The 14,722-nt window shown below is 38.2% G+C and overlaps 1 protein-coding gene across 3 annotated transcripts in view; it reads right to left on the bottom strand.

Annotated features, from left to right (window-relative positions):
* Window positions 1-14,722, bottom strand: part of FNDC3A (fibronectin type III domain containing 3A) — a 201,116-nt gene that overhangs the window by 167,280 nt on the left and 19,114 nt on the right. For 2 of the 3 annotated variants that reach the window (XM_075533279.1, XM_075533281.1), the window contains exons 2-3: window positions 5,952-6,010; window positions 1,130-1,267 (exon numbers count right to left, since the gene is read on the bottom strand). In XM_075533279.1, the coding sequence (XP_075389394.1) occupies window positions 1,130-1,246 (117 nt within the window). In that variant the 5' untranslated portion in view covers window positions 1,247-1,267; window positions 5,952-6,010. The remainder of the gene's footprint in view (window positions 1-1,129; window positions 1,268-5,951; window positions 6,011-14,722) is intronic. The other variant, XM_075533280.1, reaches the window with a different exon arrangement.

Consider the following 14,722-nt stretch of genomic DNA (forward strand, 5'->3'; position numbering starts at 1 on the left):
GATTGTGATGATGTGTATACAACTCTTAAAAAGTGACCATGAAAATGTATATGTGAATTTTATATCGATAAAACTATACCAAAAAATGAGAAAAATGAAGTTAATGTAAAAAAATATAATCTCAGCATATATCAAAACTAAAATCAGGATATACTCTTTAGGCCACGTTTTCAAGAAAGAAAAATTTAGAATCTAAGTTAATTGCTCTTGTTTTTTCAAAACCATAGTAAATAAATGTCTTATAAATAAATCATAATTTAGAAACTGAATTTATAAAGTAACAAAATTTGACCAGAATACAAGCAACTACATTTTCTTGTAAAAGTTATTCAGCATTTCTGAAATTCATTGTTTCATTTGCAAAATTGAAGCAGGCAGATATACCTTACTCATAGTACTGTTGAATTAAACCAATGTATATGAGGTTCTTAGAACAATGTGTGCTACAGAGTAAGCTAATAGTCAACCATGAATTATGCCTTCTCCTTGTTATTATTTATTCCCTTACCTATAATACTTAAATACCTAGTCGGCATATCCACTGATTAGCACATATTAATTTCCAAACGTTTAGGATTATTATAGGAATACTGAGTGCAAACATAAACTTCAAAACTACATTTTGGAGTCCTAAATTGAGATCTTCTAGATCTTCAAGAAATGTATATTTGCTTTAGGGATGGGAAAGTCTAGTAAAAAAAAGCAAAACGGGGAAAAACACTGGAATATTAAAGTTCTATTACTATAAAAGCAGTTTTAAAATTTCATAACATGATTCCATAATGATTTGCAGTAATGATTTATAATAATCATTAAAGCAATATGTTACAATTACTTTTTAAAAACCTCATGGGCTAGTCCATTGCTTATCTGTAGGGAAACAAAAACAACTCTGTTGTGGTTATTAAGTGCTATCGCACCAGTTCCAACTCATAGCGACCCCGATGCACAACAGAATGACTTACTATCTGAAAACAACTTGGCCAATCAACATGCACATGAGAAATTTGATCATTTATTATTGGGACATTTTAGAAGTGATTTTAAAATAGCCTCATTAATTTAAACTTCTTCAGAAATAAATGAATATATACTAGAGCTAAGGGAATAAACATCTCAGTTTCCTTACCTGCTGTGTTCCATCTGCACTTACAATGGGGGCAGATAGAAGAGAAATCTCACTACTTAAAATCTGAGTTGTATCCAGTAGCGGTGGGTGTTCGGCCATTATCAGTAAACCATTCATATACTGGATAACCCTCCAACTCTGCAAAACAAAAACAGAACAGCCATTTGTGTGCACGTCCTTACAAAATTAACCTTTACTGTTAATGTAAGGAAATGTTACTGAAAATTTCACAGTACTATTGACTTCTTTCAATCAAGGAAGTACTTTTATTGAGTGTATTAAAAGAAATATGCTTATCAGTCAACGGTTTGTCAATGTATACACTATGGCCCATTAAAGTTTTTATAGCAGCAGCTCTGTTTATATTATATACCTCTTGCCTTTTCATCTATGTTTATACAGAACTTAATGCATTTAGCTACTTCAGCTGAACATTGGGCTAGACAGTAAAATATGACACCTGAATGAGGCAGTGGTGTGAGCAGTGATACTGGGAGGTTGAAGGGAGGGTGGGTTGGAAAAGGGGAATCGATTACAAGGATCTACATGTGACCTCCTCCCTGGGGGACGGACAACAGAAAAGTGGGTGAAGGGAGACGTCGGACGAGGCAAGATATGACAAAATAATAATTTGTAGATTATCAAGGGTTCATGAGGGAGGGAGGGGAAAATGAACTGATGCCAGGGACTTAGGTCGAGAGCAAATGTTTTGAGAATGATGAGGGCAATGAATGTACAAATGTGCTTTACACAATTGATGCATGTATGGATTGTGATGACTTGTATGAGCCCCTAATAAAACTGTTTAAAAAAATAAACACATCAAAAAATTTAATGAATATAAAACTACATCTCATAGGTCAAAATTTGCAGTTCTCTGATTAAAGAACATTTTCAATATATTTATAAGCCATTCATGCTTGTCTTTTCCTATGCTAGTAATAAATATATTTACAATAAATCTCACTATCTAGGAGAACTAGTCCTCCCAAATTATTCTTCCCTTGAGGAGTTTTCAAGTGAGCTTATTTTACAAGAATTCCTAGTAGCAGTTAGTTAACTGCGTAGCTACTAACTGAAAGGCAAGCAGTGCAAACCCACCAGTCACTCCACAGCAAAAAGATGTGGCACACTTCTGTAAATACATCATTCTTGGGACTCTATGGGGGCAGTTCCAGCATGTCCTACAAGGTTGCTGTGAGTTGAAATTAACTAGATGACAAAAGGTTTGGTATTGATTTGCTTGCAACGAATCTTTTTAAGACTGGTTTTGGTTTGTTTGACAAAAGTGTTTTTACTTGTGTATTTTATCAGACATTTAAGGTAGAAATAATAATGATGTCAATAAAACCTAATATAAAATTTGACAAGGGTATTTACAAGGGAGGAAAAAAAAACCCAAAATACTTCTTTATTAATAAAGATATAAAAATCCCAAGTATTCTGCTTGCTACTCTCCTTCAGGAAGGGAACATAGAAGATCTGGGTGCTATAGCAAAATGTGGCAAAACATTAAATGGTGTCTGGTGATCAGATAAAAGAGCATCTAGGGTCTTAGAGACTTTTTCCCAACAACAAGCAGCAACCTAAGTGGGATGTCAACTATGTCCACATGGAAGAAATACACCAACATCGTGACTGAAGGAGTGTAAATCATATAATCCGAAGTCCAAGGAGAGAATAGTATCAGAGCCGAAATAGTGAGAATCTGGTTTGCAGAAGGCTATGGATGACAGTGGGCGTCCGACATATATTTGTGGGAACTACGTTTCCCAGGATTTCCCGCTATCCATACTGGGGGGGAAGTGGTTACTAAACAGAGTGCATTGGAGAGATGAGTATAGGAGATCAAAATGACAAACCTGACGGGAACAGCTAAAACCTTGTCAGTTGATTCCCTCCTCTGTTGTACATTAGGCCTGATCTGGTTTTCACCATCTTCTGGTTTTTAATATTGGGGTTTATCCTAGGGTCACCCTCTTGAATTTGTGTTACATTGTTCCTGCTTTTCAGTATAAAAAAGCCAGAATTGATGAATGTATAGGAACAGCACGTAGAAGGGTTTCTTGGGGGATACAGTGATGGGTGGTTGGGAGGGTTAACTAAAAGGTATCCGATGTCAAAGAATGTCTTAAAACTGATTGTGGTAGCAACTGTACAATACCGCCCGATGTGACTGAACTAAGAATAATATCTCTGTTAACTCTCAATTTAAAAAATCCCAAGCAATGTATCTATCCAAACCAAATTATAAAATATATGAATAAAAAATGAACAAGGGCTTAAAGAAATAGTTCATCACAGATGATATTCACCTGGTGACGAATACCATGAAAAATGTCCAACATCTTTAGCTATTAAAAAAAAACAACTCACTGCCATCAAGTGACTCACAGGACATGACAGAACTACCCTTGTGGATTTTCGCGACTGTAACTCTTGGGAGTGGAAAGTCTCATCTTTCTCCTAAGGAGCAGCTGGTGGTTTTGTACTGCTGATTTTGCAGTAACCCCCTATGCCACCAGGGCTTCCAGTGTCTTAAAAATATGTATTAATTATACCATGGAAAAACTTATTTGGGGTTAAGGTTGATGTAAAAATTTTAACAAGACTCAAGGGGATATATTCTTAAATTGCTAAAGCTTTGCGACAAGTTTACATGAACACTGCCTCACAAAAAAAGAAGTTTTTAAACAGAGAAAACATTTTAGGTCAGGAAGATCTCAAAGATGAACTAAGAGAAGGGAAACTGTGAACCTCAAATAAGGAAAAACATGTGACTGAGGTATAGAAACTGGTGGAAGAAAACTGTAGAATTATCATTAATGGGACAGCTGTGGTAGTTACATAATCTGTTGTCAATTTGAGACTATTACGAGCCAAGGAGTGGAGTTTAGCCTGTCAATCAGCCCACAGGTTGATGACCTCATTTGGAGGTGCTAAGGAGATAAATAGCTGGCTGGAGGCAAGGACACACATTCACTCCCTGGGAGACATTCTTGTTCACTAGACACATGGAGCCATGCTAGAGTCCTGGAGTTGGAGGAGTCACTTGGAGACCCCTGTCAGTGCTGAGATCCTTTTACTGCCACTGGATCCACAAGACCTTCCACCCACTGGCCTGTGATCTTCCTACATTCGATGTCATTGCATGTGTTATGTGAGTCAGGAGAGGAATTTATAGATTGGTATCAGACATATGGGCTAATATCAGACTTATGAACTTGATCTGGACTGAGCTGGGATGTTTTCTAAATATACAATTGCTCTTTTAGAGAAAACTCTTTCTTATACACGAGTGTCCATGAATTTGTTTTTCTAGTCTACCCAGACTAACACAATAGCGATTGAGTAGCTTCTTACATAACTTGGCATTTTCAATTTTAAGCACATATCTTGACTGAGTTAAGTTTTCAGCTCAATTTGTGCTAAAAGTGTTGTTCAAAAATGAGCAAGCTCAAAAAGCCAATCTTTCCGTCAACCTTTTAAGGAAGATCAAAACTAATGAAGGCAATTTTATAAACCAACTTATATATAAACTTGAGATAAGTCTTTTATTTAACAATACAACTGAGAGAGTATGTTCCAATCAAAACATGGGCTTCGAAGGGTCTGCAGTCGGCAAAATGCAAATAAAACTCACAGCAAAGAGATGTCGGCTCAAAATGTTATAGCAACTGTTCTGGAGCTTCCAAAGGTGTCATCCTGGAAGGTATAGTTAATCACTGGGGTTTATGAAAGGCTTCAAGAAAACAGAAAATTTCACTGGTGACAAAAAGAACAGGAAAGCTGCACCACAGGCTCTGGGGGCGCCTCGTGTGATCCCCCGTGAGCGCCCGGGTCGCGCCACGGCCCATCCGAACTCAAGATGGATCAAAGATCTAAGTGTAAAAACCTAAAACAATAAAGATGATCTATGAAAAACTAGGGAAAATTCTAGAGGAGCCCTACATGACAAAAATAAACACCATCGAATATAGTGAAAAACACGCAAACATCAGAGACAAAGTAGATTACTGGTTCTCCAAAAAATATGCGTCAAAAGATTTCACCAAAAGAATAAACAGAGAAACCAAAATTGGAAGAAAAAAGAGAGGGAATGACATAATAGGCAAAAGAGTACTCCCTGAAATTTAGATAACTTCAACACCGCAACAACAAAAGACAAATAATTAAATTTTAAAATGGGCAGAAGACATGAACAGACACTTCATCAAAGAAGACACTCAGGCAATCAACAAACATGAAGAAATGCTCCCCGTAATTAGCTACTAGGAAGATGAAAATCAAAACAATATCACCACACCCCAGCACTAACAGCAAAGTACAAAGCACAGAAAACAAATGCAACACACGCTTGTGAGGCTGTGGAAAGACTACAACTCTCAAGTGCCACTCATAGACTGCAAAATGGTGGAATAACTGTGGAAAGAAGTACAGCACTTCCCCAGAAAGATGTGAATAGAAATGTGAGACTCATTAAAAAACCCTCTACTGGATATATGTATCCTACATACATGCATATCCATGTTCATTACAGCAATATTCACAATAGCAAAATAATGGAAACAACCCAAATGCTCATTGGTGGAAGAATGGATGTATTTAAATACATTACCCCACCGATGTCTCAATTTTTAGTAATTTTATTTTCATTAGTTTTGATTATTGAAACTCACCAATAGCTTCTGCATTTTCCACCCTAAGCTTACACTCAGTCAATCAGTTTTTCTGGTTTCCCAGGTAATAATTAGGTGCCTCGGTTTATACTCAGGTCAGCTTATATTCAAGTATATATGGTATGTATATATCCCTTACTCACCCTTCTGGTCCAGAACTGAACTCATCTCATGTTAGGATAATCAAAAGGGTGGTATTTCCCTAAAGACAAAATACAGAAATTAGAAAAGAGAGATGAATGGAAAGACGAAACATGAGCAGTGGGATAAATGGTGGTATACTGAGGGGATTTCAAAGGATAAATTGAAACCAAATGTGCATGAATTCACAATAAAGAGTTAAAAGGAAAAAAAAAGGTTGAACATTGATCAATTCTTGTTGGAACAGTGATCTATGTACAACTTCCTATGATACTTTCTGTCTCATTTAATATTTGTTCATATAATACTTTGATCACCATTTCCTGTCTGTCTGTCATAATATGCTGGTTTGCATGTTGCTGTGATGCTGGAAGCTATGTCACGTTTTCAAATACCAGCAGGGTCACCCAAATTGAAATGGGCTAAGACCACAGGCACAGAGGCTAAAATATACAACATATCACAAAAGGGAATATGGAAAATTAGACTATGGCTAGAAGGGCCATATCAACTATTTGACTACATCTCAAGACTACTGATAGAAACATGGAGCCCAGGTGGCATGGTGAGTCTCCACAAGGACAACAGTTCAAACACCATCCACTCCTCAGAAGAAAGATGGAGCTTTCTACTACCAAAAAGAGTTCGGGTCTCAAGTCATAGGAGCAATTTAATTCTGTTTTATAGGGTCACTATGAGTCAGCATCGACTCCATGGTATCAAGTAGTATTAGTAGTCATGAAACATACTAATCATGTGTATATCCTTCTCAAGATGTTTCACCTCATTTTTCCACCACATAACTACTAATTCCTCTGTCTAGTCACTCTCTTTCCTAGTATGCCCTGACATAACTTTTTGCAATGGCAGAATATTCTCTATCTGCTAGCTATACAATAACTACTATATAATAACCACTTAAAATGTGGTCAGAACTGAGATATTGAGTTTTTATTTCAGTTTACATATAAATAGTGGCAAGGTGGCTACTAGATCAGTGGTTCTCACCCTTCCTAATACCATGACCCTTTAATACAGTTCCTCACATTGTGGTGACCCCCCCAACCATAAAATTATTTTCGTTGCTACTTCATAACTATAATTTTGCTACTGTTATGAATCGGGCAAGCCCTGTGAAAGGGTCATTCAACCCCCAAAAGGGTTGCAACCCACAGGTTGAGAACCCCAGTGCTAGACTGAACAGTGCAGCTCTAACTTATATTCTAACCATAGCAAAAGCAAAATCTGAATTAAAATAGCACAACATCCAGACTGCGGCTGTATTCTTAAATTGTATTTATCACAGGTTCTAGCCTATTTTTCTTCCATTAGCCAACTTTAAAATACAAGAGGATTGAGCCTGTCTGGTAGCATAGTGGTTAAGCACTGAGCTGAGAAATGCAAGGTCCGCAGTTTGAACCACCAGCTGGTCTTCCAGAGATAGACAGGGCTTTGTACTCCCAAAAAGAGTTACAGTCTCAGAAACTCACCGAGGCAGTTCTACCCTGTCCTACAGGGTCACTCAGAGTTGGCCTCGACTCAATGGCAGTGAGCGTTTTCGTTTGATGATTCTCATACATGTAGCCAGAAGCAGATTTCACAGTACAAGTGTTTTCTTCCCACCTGACTTAAAGCTTAGAAACAGTTATTATGCTTTCTTAGTCAATGCCAAAACTTGGAATCTGTTCTAGCTTCCTTCCTCATGCATGCTTTCTTACCTTTTCCCTCCGAGGTTTCTTATTCACGTCCACATTCTTATTTATTTTACCCAAATCTGCTCTACTCTAATGATGCTGTTATAATAATAATGACAATAGCCTAGAACAGGAGTCAGAAAATTTTTGTAACGGAAGAGTCAATCCTGTCCCTCACAATAATTTTTAAAAACACTGATTAGCCATAAATGTATTGTTGCAAACAAATAGAATTACTATTATCTGAAAAGCAGTCTTCAAAAATTTTCAATTTTACTTCAGAGCCTTATGTAGGTACCAAAAGAGCCCCCTATGGCTTGTGAGCCAGTTTGCTGGCCCCTGGCCTAGACCTGGCATCTGTGAACTTGTCCTGGGACTGGCATTTTGGCTGCACTTATCTAAACAGCAAGGAGCCCTGGTGACATTGGGATTAGGCCTTGAGCTGCTAGCCCAAGTCAGCGGTTTAAACTCAGCAGGCTCTCCTCAAAACAAAGAAGCAACTGTCTGCCCCTGAAAATTTACAATTACAGAAACCTGGTACACGGTTGTTGAGAGCCAATCAGTTTAATGACAGTGGGTTTGTTTTTTATGTGTTTGGTTTTTGTCTATATAGAGCATATATAGGAAAAAGCAAAGTTGGATCACAATCATAGTGTAAGTGAAGGATGTTCAGGAAAAATAAAGAAGCCCTGGAGGCACCGTGAGTTAATCACTGGGCTGGGAATCAATAGGGGAAAAAGATACTGTTGTCCAGTCCTGTAAAGGTTTAGTCTCAGACGCCCTAGAGAGTTCTCCTCTGTCTTACAGAGTCACTCTGAGTCAGACTCCTATCCTTGGCAGTGGGTTTGGGGTTTTGATAAATGAAAAATAAGGCGCTCTGGAGATATAGTTGCTTAGTTACTAACCAAAGACATGGTAGTTGGAACCCTCCAAGCACTCCAAGGGAGAAAGGTGTGGCAGTCTCCTTTATAAGGATCATCGTTTTGGAAACCCTATGGGGCAGTTCTGCTCTATTTTACAGGGTCTCCAAGTTGTTGGAACAGACTATAAAATACATTTTCCAGAAAACAAAAAGCACATGTAGATCGAGAAAACCAATGAATGTGCCTGGTTTTTTTGCCATCTAATTAGAAAAAGAAAAAAATTACAGGGTCTTAAAGCCATGTGTAAAAGGCATGGGAACTAACTGACCTCCTTTGGCTTCCCTATTGTCACTAGGTAGAGACCAGATAAGCCTTTTCCTATGGTACTCTACTTCTATGCTGGGTTTGATCATTCATTACCATGGTCACGGAGAACTCACGGATAATAATGACAATTAAGTGAGGGTTTCCATAGGAATTAACAGGTGGCCATAAGCCAGGATAAGAAAATATTGATGAAACAGTCATTGGTCCCCATCAGTACCTCTCCTCAGCCAGCACCCAGATTTCTCTCTAGTCCCCAGGCTCCTCAGCCACACGGTCTGTTGGTTTCTCATTGGGCCAGTCTGCTGCTTTATTCTGCCTCTCTGGAACCTCTGGCCTCAGTCTCTGCCACTTCAGACAGAGATCTCAAACATATCCCACTCGTGGCTCTCCTTCCTCGATGGGACTGAATTTCTCTGTTTCTGCTTCCGAGATGGCTCTTATACCCAGAGGAATAGCTTGGACGAAGGTGTGGTTTTGTCTTTCAGAAGACCATAGACCAAGGAAACAAAGGGTGGTGAGACTCTCTATTAAGGTAGAGACAAAGAATTTTTTCTAAAATAGTATTATAACCACAGGTATAGAGGTTAGAATTTATATTATATCACATAATGATCACAGCTAAAATTAAGGCCATATTAATTGACTATACCTCACGTCATAAATGAGACTATAAACAATTATATACTTCAAAGAGTATATTTTTCAAAGAATCCCATTTTCTAATCTGGAATGTGTATATATATATACACATACTATATATATATATAGTACTACACACACGTATATAAAATAGCAATCACTGTATTATGATTGTGAAATTATGGCACTTTTCTACTTTCCTCTAGTTCCCAAACTTTTTTTGTAATACGGCTACACTACATTTACAGCTATACATTTATTTATTAAGAAAATTTTGATTTAACAAGTTTTGAAGAGTCCCAGACAACCAAAGAGTTATAGATGGCTTATTTACTATTTAAATATCAGATAAAGAACATACTACAAAGAAGGAATAGGAGGCCCACTTCTGAGGAATAAGCCACTGAGAAACTTATGGACAGCAGTGGGACGTTATCTGACACAGTGCCAGAAAAGAAGTCCCTATGTTGGAAGTCACTTAAAACACAACTGGGGTAGAGTAGACCTTCATGACATGGATGGAACAAAGCTTTTGGGACCTCATTTGCTGATGGAGCACAACTCAAGGAAACATCTATGATTATTGAATCATAGTGAAATGTATGAAGAATAAATTCAGGAATCAAAAATAAAACAGAAGGCAGAAAAAGCAATATTCTAGGTTTCAGTGAATTAAAATGGACTAGTACTGGCTATACTGAATCAGACAATACTATACTATGTCAGGAAAGACAAATTCAAAAGAACATTTCAAGATTTATCTTGATATGTGTGATAGTTAAGCTTTATTGTGCCAACCTGGCCGATAAACACATGTGAGATTAATTGAAGGGCAGAAAGCCAAATGGTAAGCCTCGCCTTTCTGGTTCTCTGGGTTCTTGTTCTCTGATAGTCAGACCAGTGTCCGGCTGCCTTAGCTAGTTCTTTGCCTCAGCTGGCAAGGCTCACTTCTTGAAAGACATCTCTGAGGAGAAGCCACATGGAGCTACCTTGATGCAGCCGTGGGTGCTGGAGAAGCCATGTGGAGAACCCTTCCAGCGCTGAGATGCTTACATGCTCACTGATTCGGCTTTCCTCCTACATTTGGCATTATTGCGTGTGTTTTATATACATAGGAGTTTCTGTATTTGCTTCTCTAGTCTACCCAGGCTAACACAATATGCAATACTGTCTGTGACATAGTATTTCTGTTAATAAGGCCAGTTAATTCAGCAATTATTCAAATTTATGCACCAAATACTAAAGCTAGTGATGAATAATTGGAAGAATTCTATCAACTTCTTCAGTCTAAAATTGATTAAACATGTAATTGAGATGCATTGATAATTATTAGTGACAGGAATGTCAAAGTTGAAAATAAAGAGGAAGGATAAAGAGTTGAAAAATAATGGTTAGAGATATAAATGGTGCTAGCAATCACATGAAGAAAAGTCTGTAACTTAGAATTAGGTTGCCTTCTAACATTTCATTAGAATTCATAAATATTTGGAAAATATTTTACCACAGAATAATGATATAAACATGATATAAATTCTCGTATCTCATATCTTGGTGGTAAAGGGCAACTTTATATCTTTCTTATAATCTCTTTACATTATGGAAAATTTCAAACACACATCAAAGTAGGCAAAATAGTCTTTATAAGTTCCCATGAACACAATTTCAACAACTATCTCAACTAATGGAAAAGCTAGTTTTATCTCTAACTTGTTCTGTTGAATAATATTGAAGATTTGATCTGGAGCATAGTGGTCATACTCTTAGATGACAACTCAGTAAACTGGCATAATACAGGTCTTAAAGTTTTTGTTTTTTAAATACTTCTTAAAGTTTATATTACACTCACCACTTGGTAAGTAGCTTAAAGGTAGACATCTTTTTTTTTTTTAAGGTAGAAATCTAAGATACGATGAATGGTTGTTATTCATGGATAACATAAGAAAAACAAGGGAATCGAAGAATCAGAGAAAGAATTGGAATATGACTAGCTGTCTCCATGAATCAGTACCTGTGGGAAACAGAAAGACTCTCCCATGTTGTCTCCCCCAAATATATGCCAAATTTAGCTGCTTGCTACTACATACATGGCAAATGGCTATACCCTTGAAAGTCAACAGAAGTAGGTCAGAGGTTATTCTCCCAAAGGGTTATCAGACATCTAGAGCAAGCCATCATCACTGTTTATTCCACAACAAATAGGACCCACTCCCTTCTGATAAGCATAGTAGTAAATTGTTTCCCTGAAGTAGAGTTCAGGGAGGTCAAGCCCACCCAAGGGTGACCAAGGTTAGACCGCCATTATTAGTCTAGGGCCCGCCCATCTTGTCACCCCTTCCTATTATGTGCGCACCCCTAGCTCATCCCCTTCCTCTCACACTTATGCCTATTGTACATCCCCTTCCTATAATGTATATTCCTACTGTACTGACCCTTCATGTGACATGTTGTTACCTGTAATCATGCACCACCCCGCCCCAGTAGATACAAACCTTGGTTAGCAAGAAGCGGGAGGTCTCTGGCCCACCACACCTTGTTCTCCTCTGCCCCACCTTGCCTTGGCCCACAATGTGCATGGACCTGGGTGGTAAGATCATGGCCATCCAGGAGGTGAACATGTTACCATGAAATTTGTCTGACTTCTTTACTTTAATCTCTAGTCTATCTCTCATGATCTCTATGACTTTATTATTATAATCTTTATATATCTTAACTATACAATTGTACTTACTGAACCTGTGATTAGTTGTTGGGGAGCTGGCTTTTCCCCCACAAGTGCCCCTTCACCTTGTGACCAAGAACACAAGAGAATCATTATAAAATGAGAAAACCATAGAAAAGAACTTAACGGTCTTAAAAGAATCCAAACTCTGTGGACCTACTGAGGTTAAAGGAACCCACGAAATTATCACCCTGAGTTTTCCTTTAGGTCCTGAATTTTCTTTAAGCTCTGCAAACCATACTCTGAAGTAACCTTTAAACAAAGTAACTTAGTCCAGAGTAAATACATCGCTCTTGAGTATTGCACTGACATATACACACCTATTATTCAAATTTATGCTCCAACTGCAAAAGCTAGTGATGAAGAAATTGAAGAATTTTACCAACATCTTCAGTCAGAAATTGATCCAATTATGCAATCAAGATGCATTGGTAATTATTGGAGACAGGAATGCAAAAGTTGGAAATAAAGATGAAAAACAGTAGTTGGAAAATATGGGTCTTGGTGATAGAAACAAAGCAGAGGATTGCTGGACAGAACTTTGTAAGACCAACAACTTGTTCACAGCAAAGAACTTTTCTCCAAAACACAAATGGCAACTATACCTATGGACTTCTCTAGATGTGATACATAGAAATCAAACTGACTACATATTTGGGAAGAGATGGAGAGCCATAATATCAGCAGCAAAAACCAGACCAGGGAATGACTGTGGAACAGACCACAGTTCATTTTTATATTCAGGTTGAAGCTGATGAAAATGAAAACAAGTCCACGAGAGCCAAAACATGACTGTGTTTGTCCAGGTAGACTAGAGAAGCAAATCCAGGAAGACTCATATGTGTGTAATTAAGAACTTTATGTCAGAGAGCAACTGCACATTAAGAAAACATCCCAGTCTAGTCCAAATCAAGCCCATATGCCCAATACCAGTCTGTAAATTCCTCTTAGAATGACACAACACATGCAATAATGCCGAGTGCAGGAAGATGACAGGCTAGTGGGTGGAAAGTCTCGTGGCTCCAGTGGCAGTCGAAGCATCTTAGTACTGGTGTAGGTCTCCACGTGGCTCCTCCAGCTCCAAGGCTCTGGTTGCGATCAGCATAGCTCCATGTGGCTTGTCAACAGGAATGTCTTGCAGGGAGATGAAGCAGAGAGTGTGTGTCCTGCCTTCAGCAAACTATTATCCCTGTAGTGCCTCCAAATGAGGTCAGCAAGCTTGTGACCTTATTGACAGGCTAAACTCCACCCCTTTACTCTTAATTGTCTCAAGTTGGCACCAGATTCTGTAACTACAACAATGACCCTGAGTCTATCCAACCTGAATTTCAAGAACTCAATAGATTTGATACATTAACACTGATGACAAAAGACCTGAGTGACTGTGGGAGAAAACTGAGATCACTCATGACAAAAGCAGAAGGTCATTAAAAAGACAAGAAAGAAAGAAAAGATCCAAGTAGATGTCAGAATAGACCCTGAAGCGTGTCTTTATTGTTGAGTAGTGTATTAGACCGGGATAACTACAGAAACATATCCAGGGACACTCATATATGTATAAGAAAGAGCTTTATATCAAAGAGTAATTGTATATTAAGAAAACATCCCAACCCAGTCCAGATCAAATCCATAAGTCCTTTATTAGCCCACAAATCCAATACTAGTCCATAAATTCTTCTTTAGACTCACACAGTACATGCAATGATGCAAAATGCAGGAAGATCACAGGCAAGTGTGTGCAAAATCTTATGGATTCGGTGGTGGTGGAAACATCTCCAGGCCACTCAAATGTCTCAGCATGGCTCCATGTGGCTCCACGAGGCTTGTCAAAAGGAAGGTAAAAGCAGACAGCAAGTAGGGGAGTGGGCAGTGGCCTCCAGCAAGTCATTTATCTTGATAGCCCTCCAATCAAGCTACAGCCTGATTGACAAGCTAAACTCCACCCCTTCACCATTAATACTCTCAATCTGACACAAGATTATGGACCTATATACTCGAGTATAAGCCAATCTGAATATCAGCCAAGGCACCTAATTTTACCACAAAAACTGCATTACAAATGTGCTGAAAAAACTTGGCTTATACACGCATATATACGGGAACTACCACAAGTAGCTAAAGGAAATGGAAGAAATAATGACGTCAGAGCTGAATAGAAAAATTCAAAGGGAAGCACAAGAAAATAAAGTAAAATATTGTAATGAAATGTGCACAAACCTGGAATTAGTAAACCAAAAAGGAATATGCTCAACATATCTTAAACTGAAAGAACCGAAAAAATTCAAGTTGCAATACTGAAAGATTCTATGAGCAACATACTGAAGGACGTGTGAAGATGGAAAGAATACACAGTCAGAAGGTAGCAGAGGAGCAAAACTTAGGGTATTGAAGCAGTCCGTTCAGTCTGCACTGAAAGCATTAGCCAAAACAAGGCTCCAACAACAGCAACCAAAATGTTTCCACGAGCTGATGAAATGACGGTAGCACTTACTCACATATGCCAGGACATTTGGAGGACAGCTTCTTGGACA

The sequence above is a fragment of the Tenrec ecaudatus genome, chromosome 15 (genome assembly GCF_050624435.1).
Source record: "Tenrec ecaudatus isolate mTenEca1 chromosome 15, mTenEca1.hap1, whole genome shotgun sequence".
NCBI lineage: Eukaryota > Metazoa > Chordata > Mammalia > Afrosoricida > Tenrecidae > Tenrec > Tenrec ecaudatus.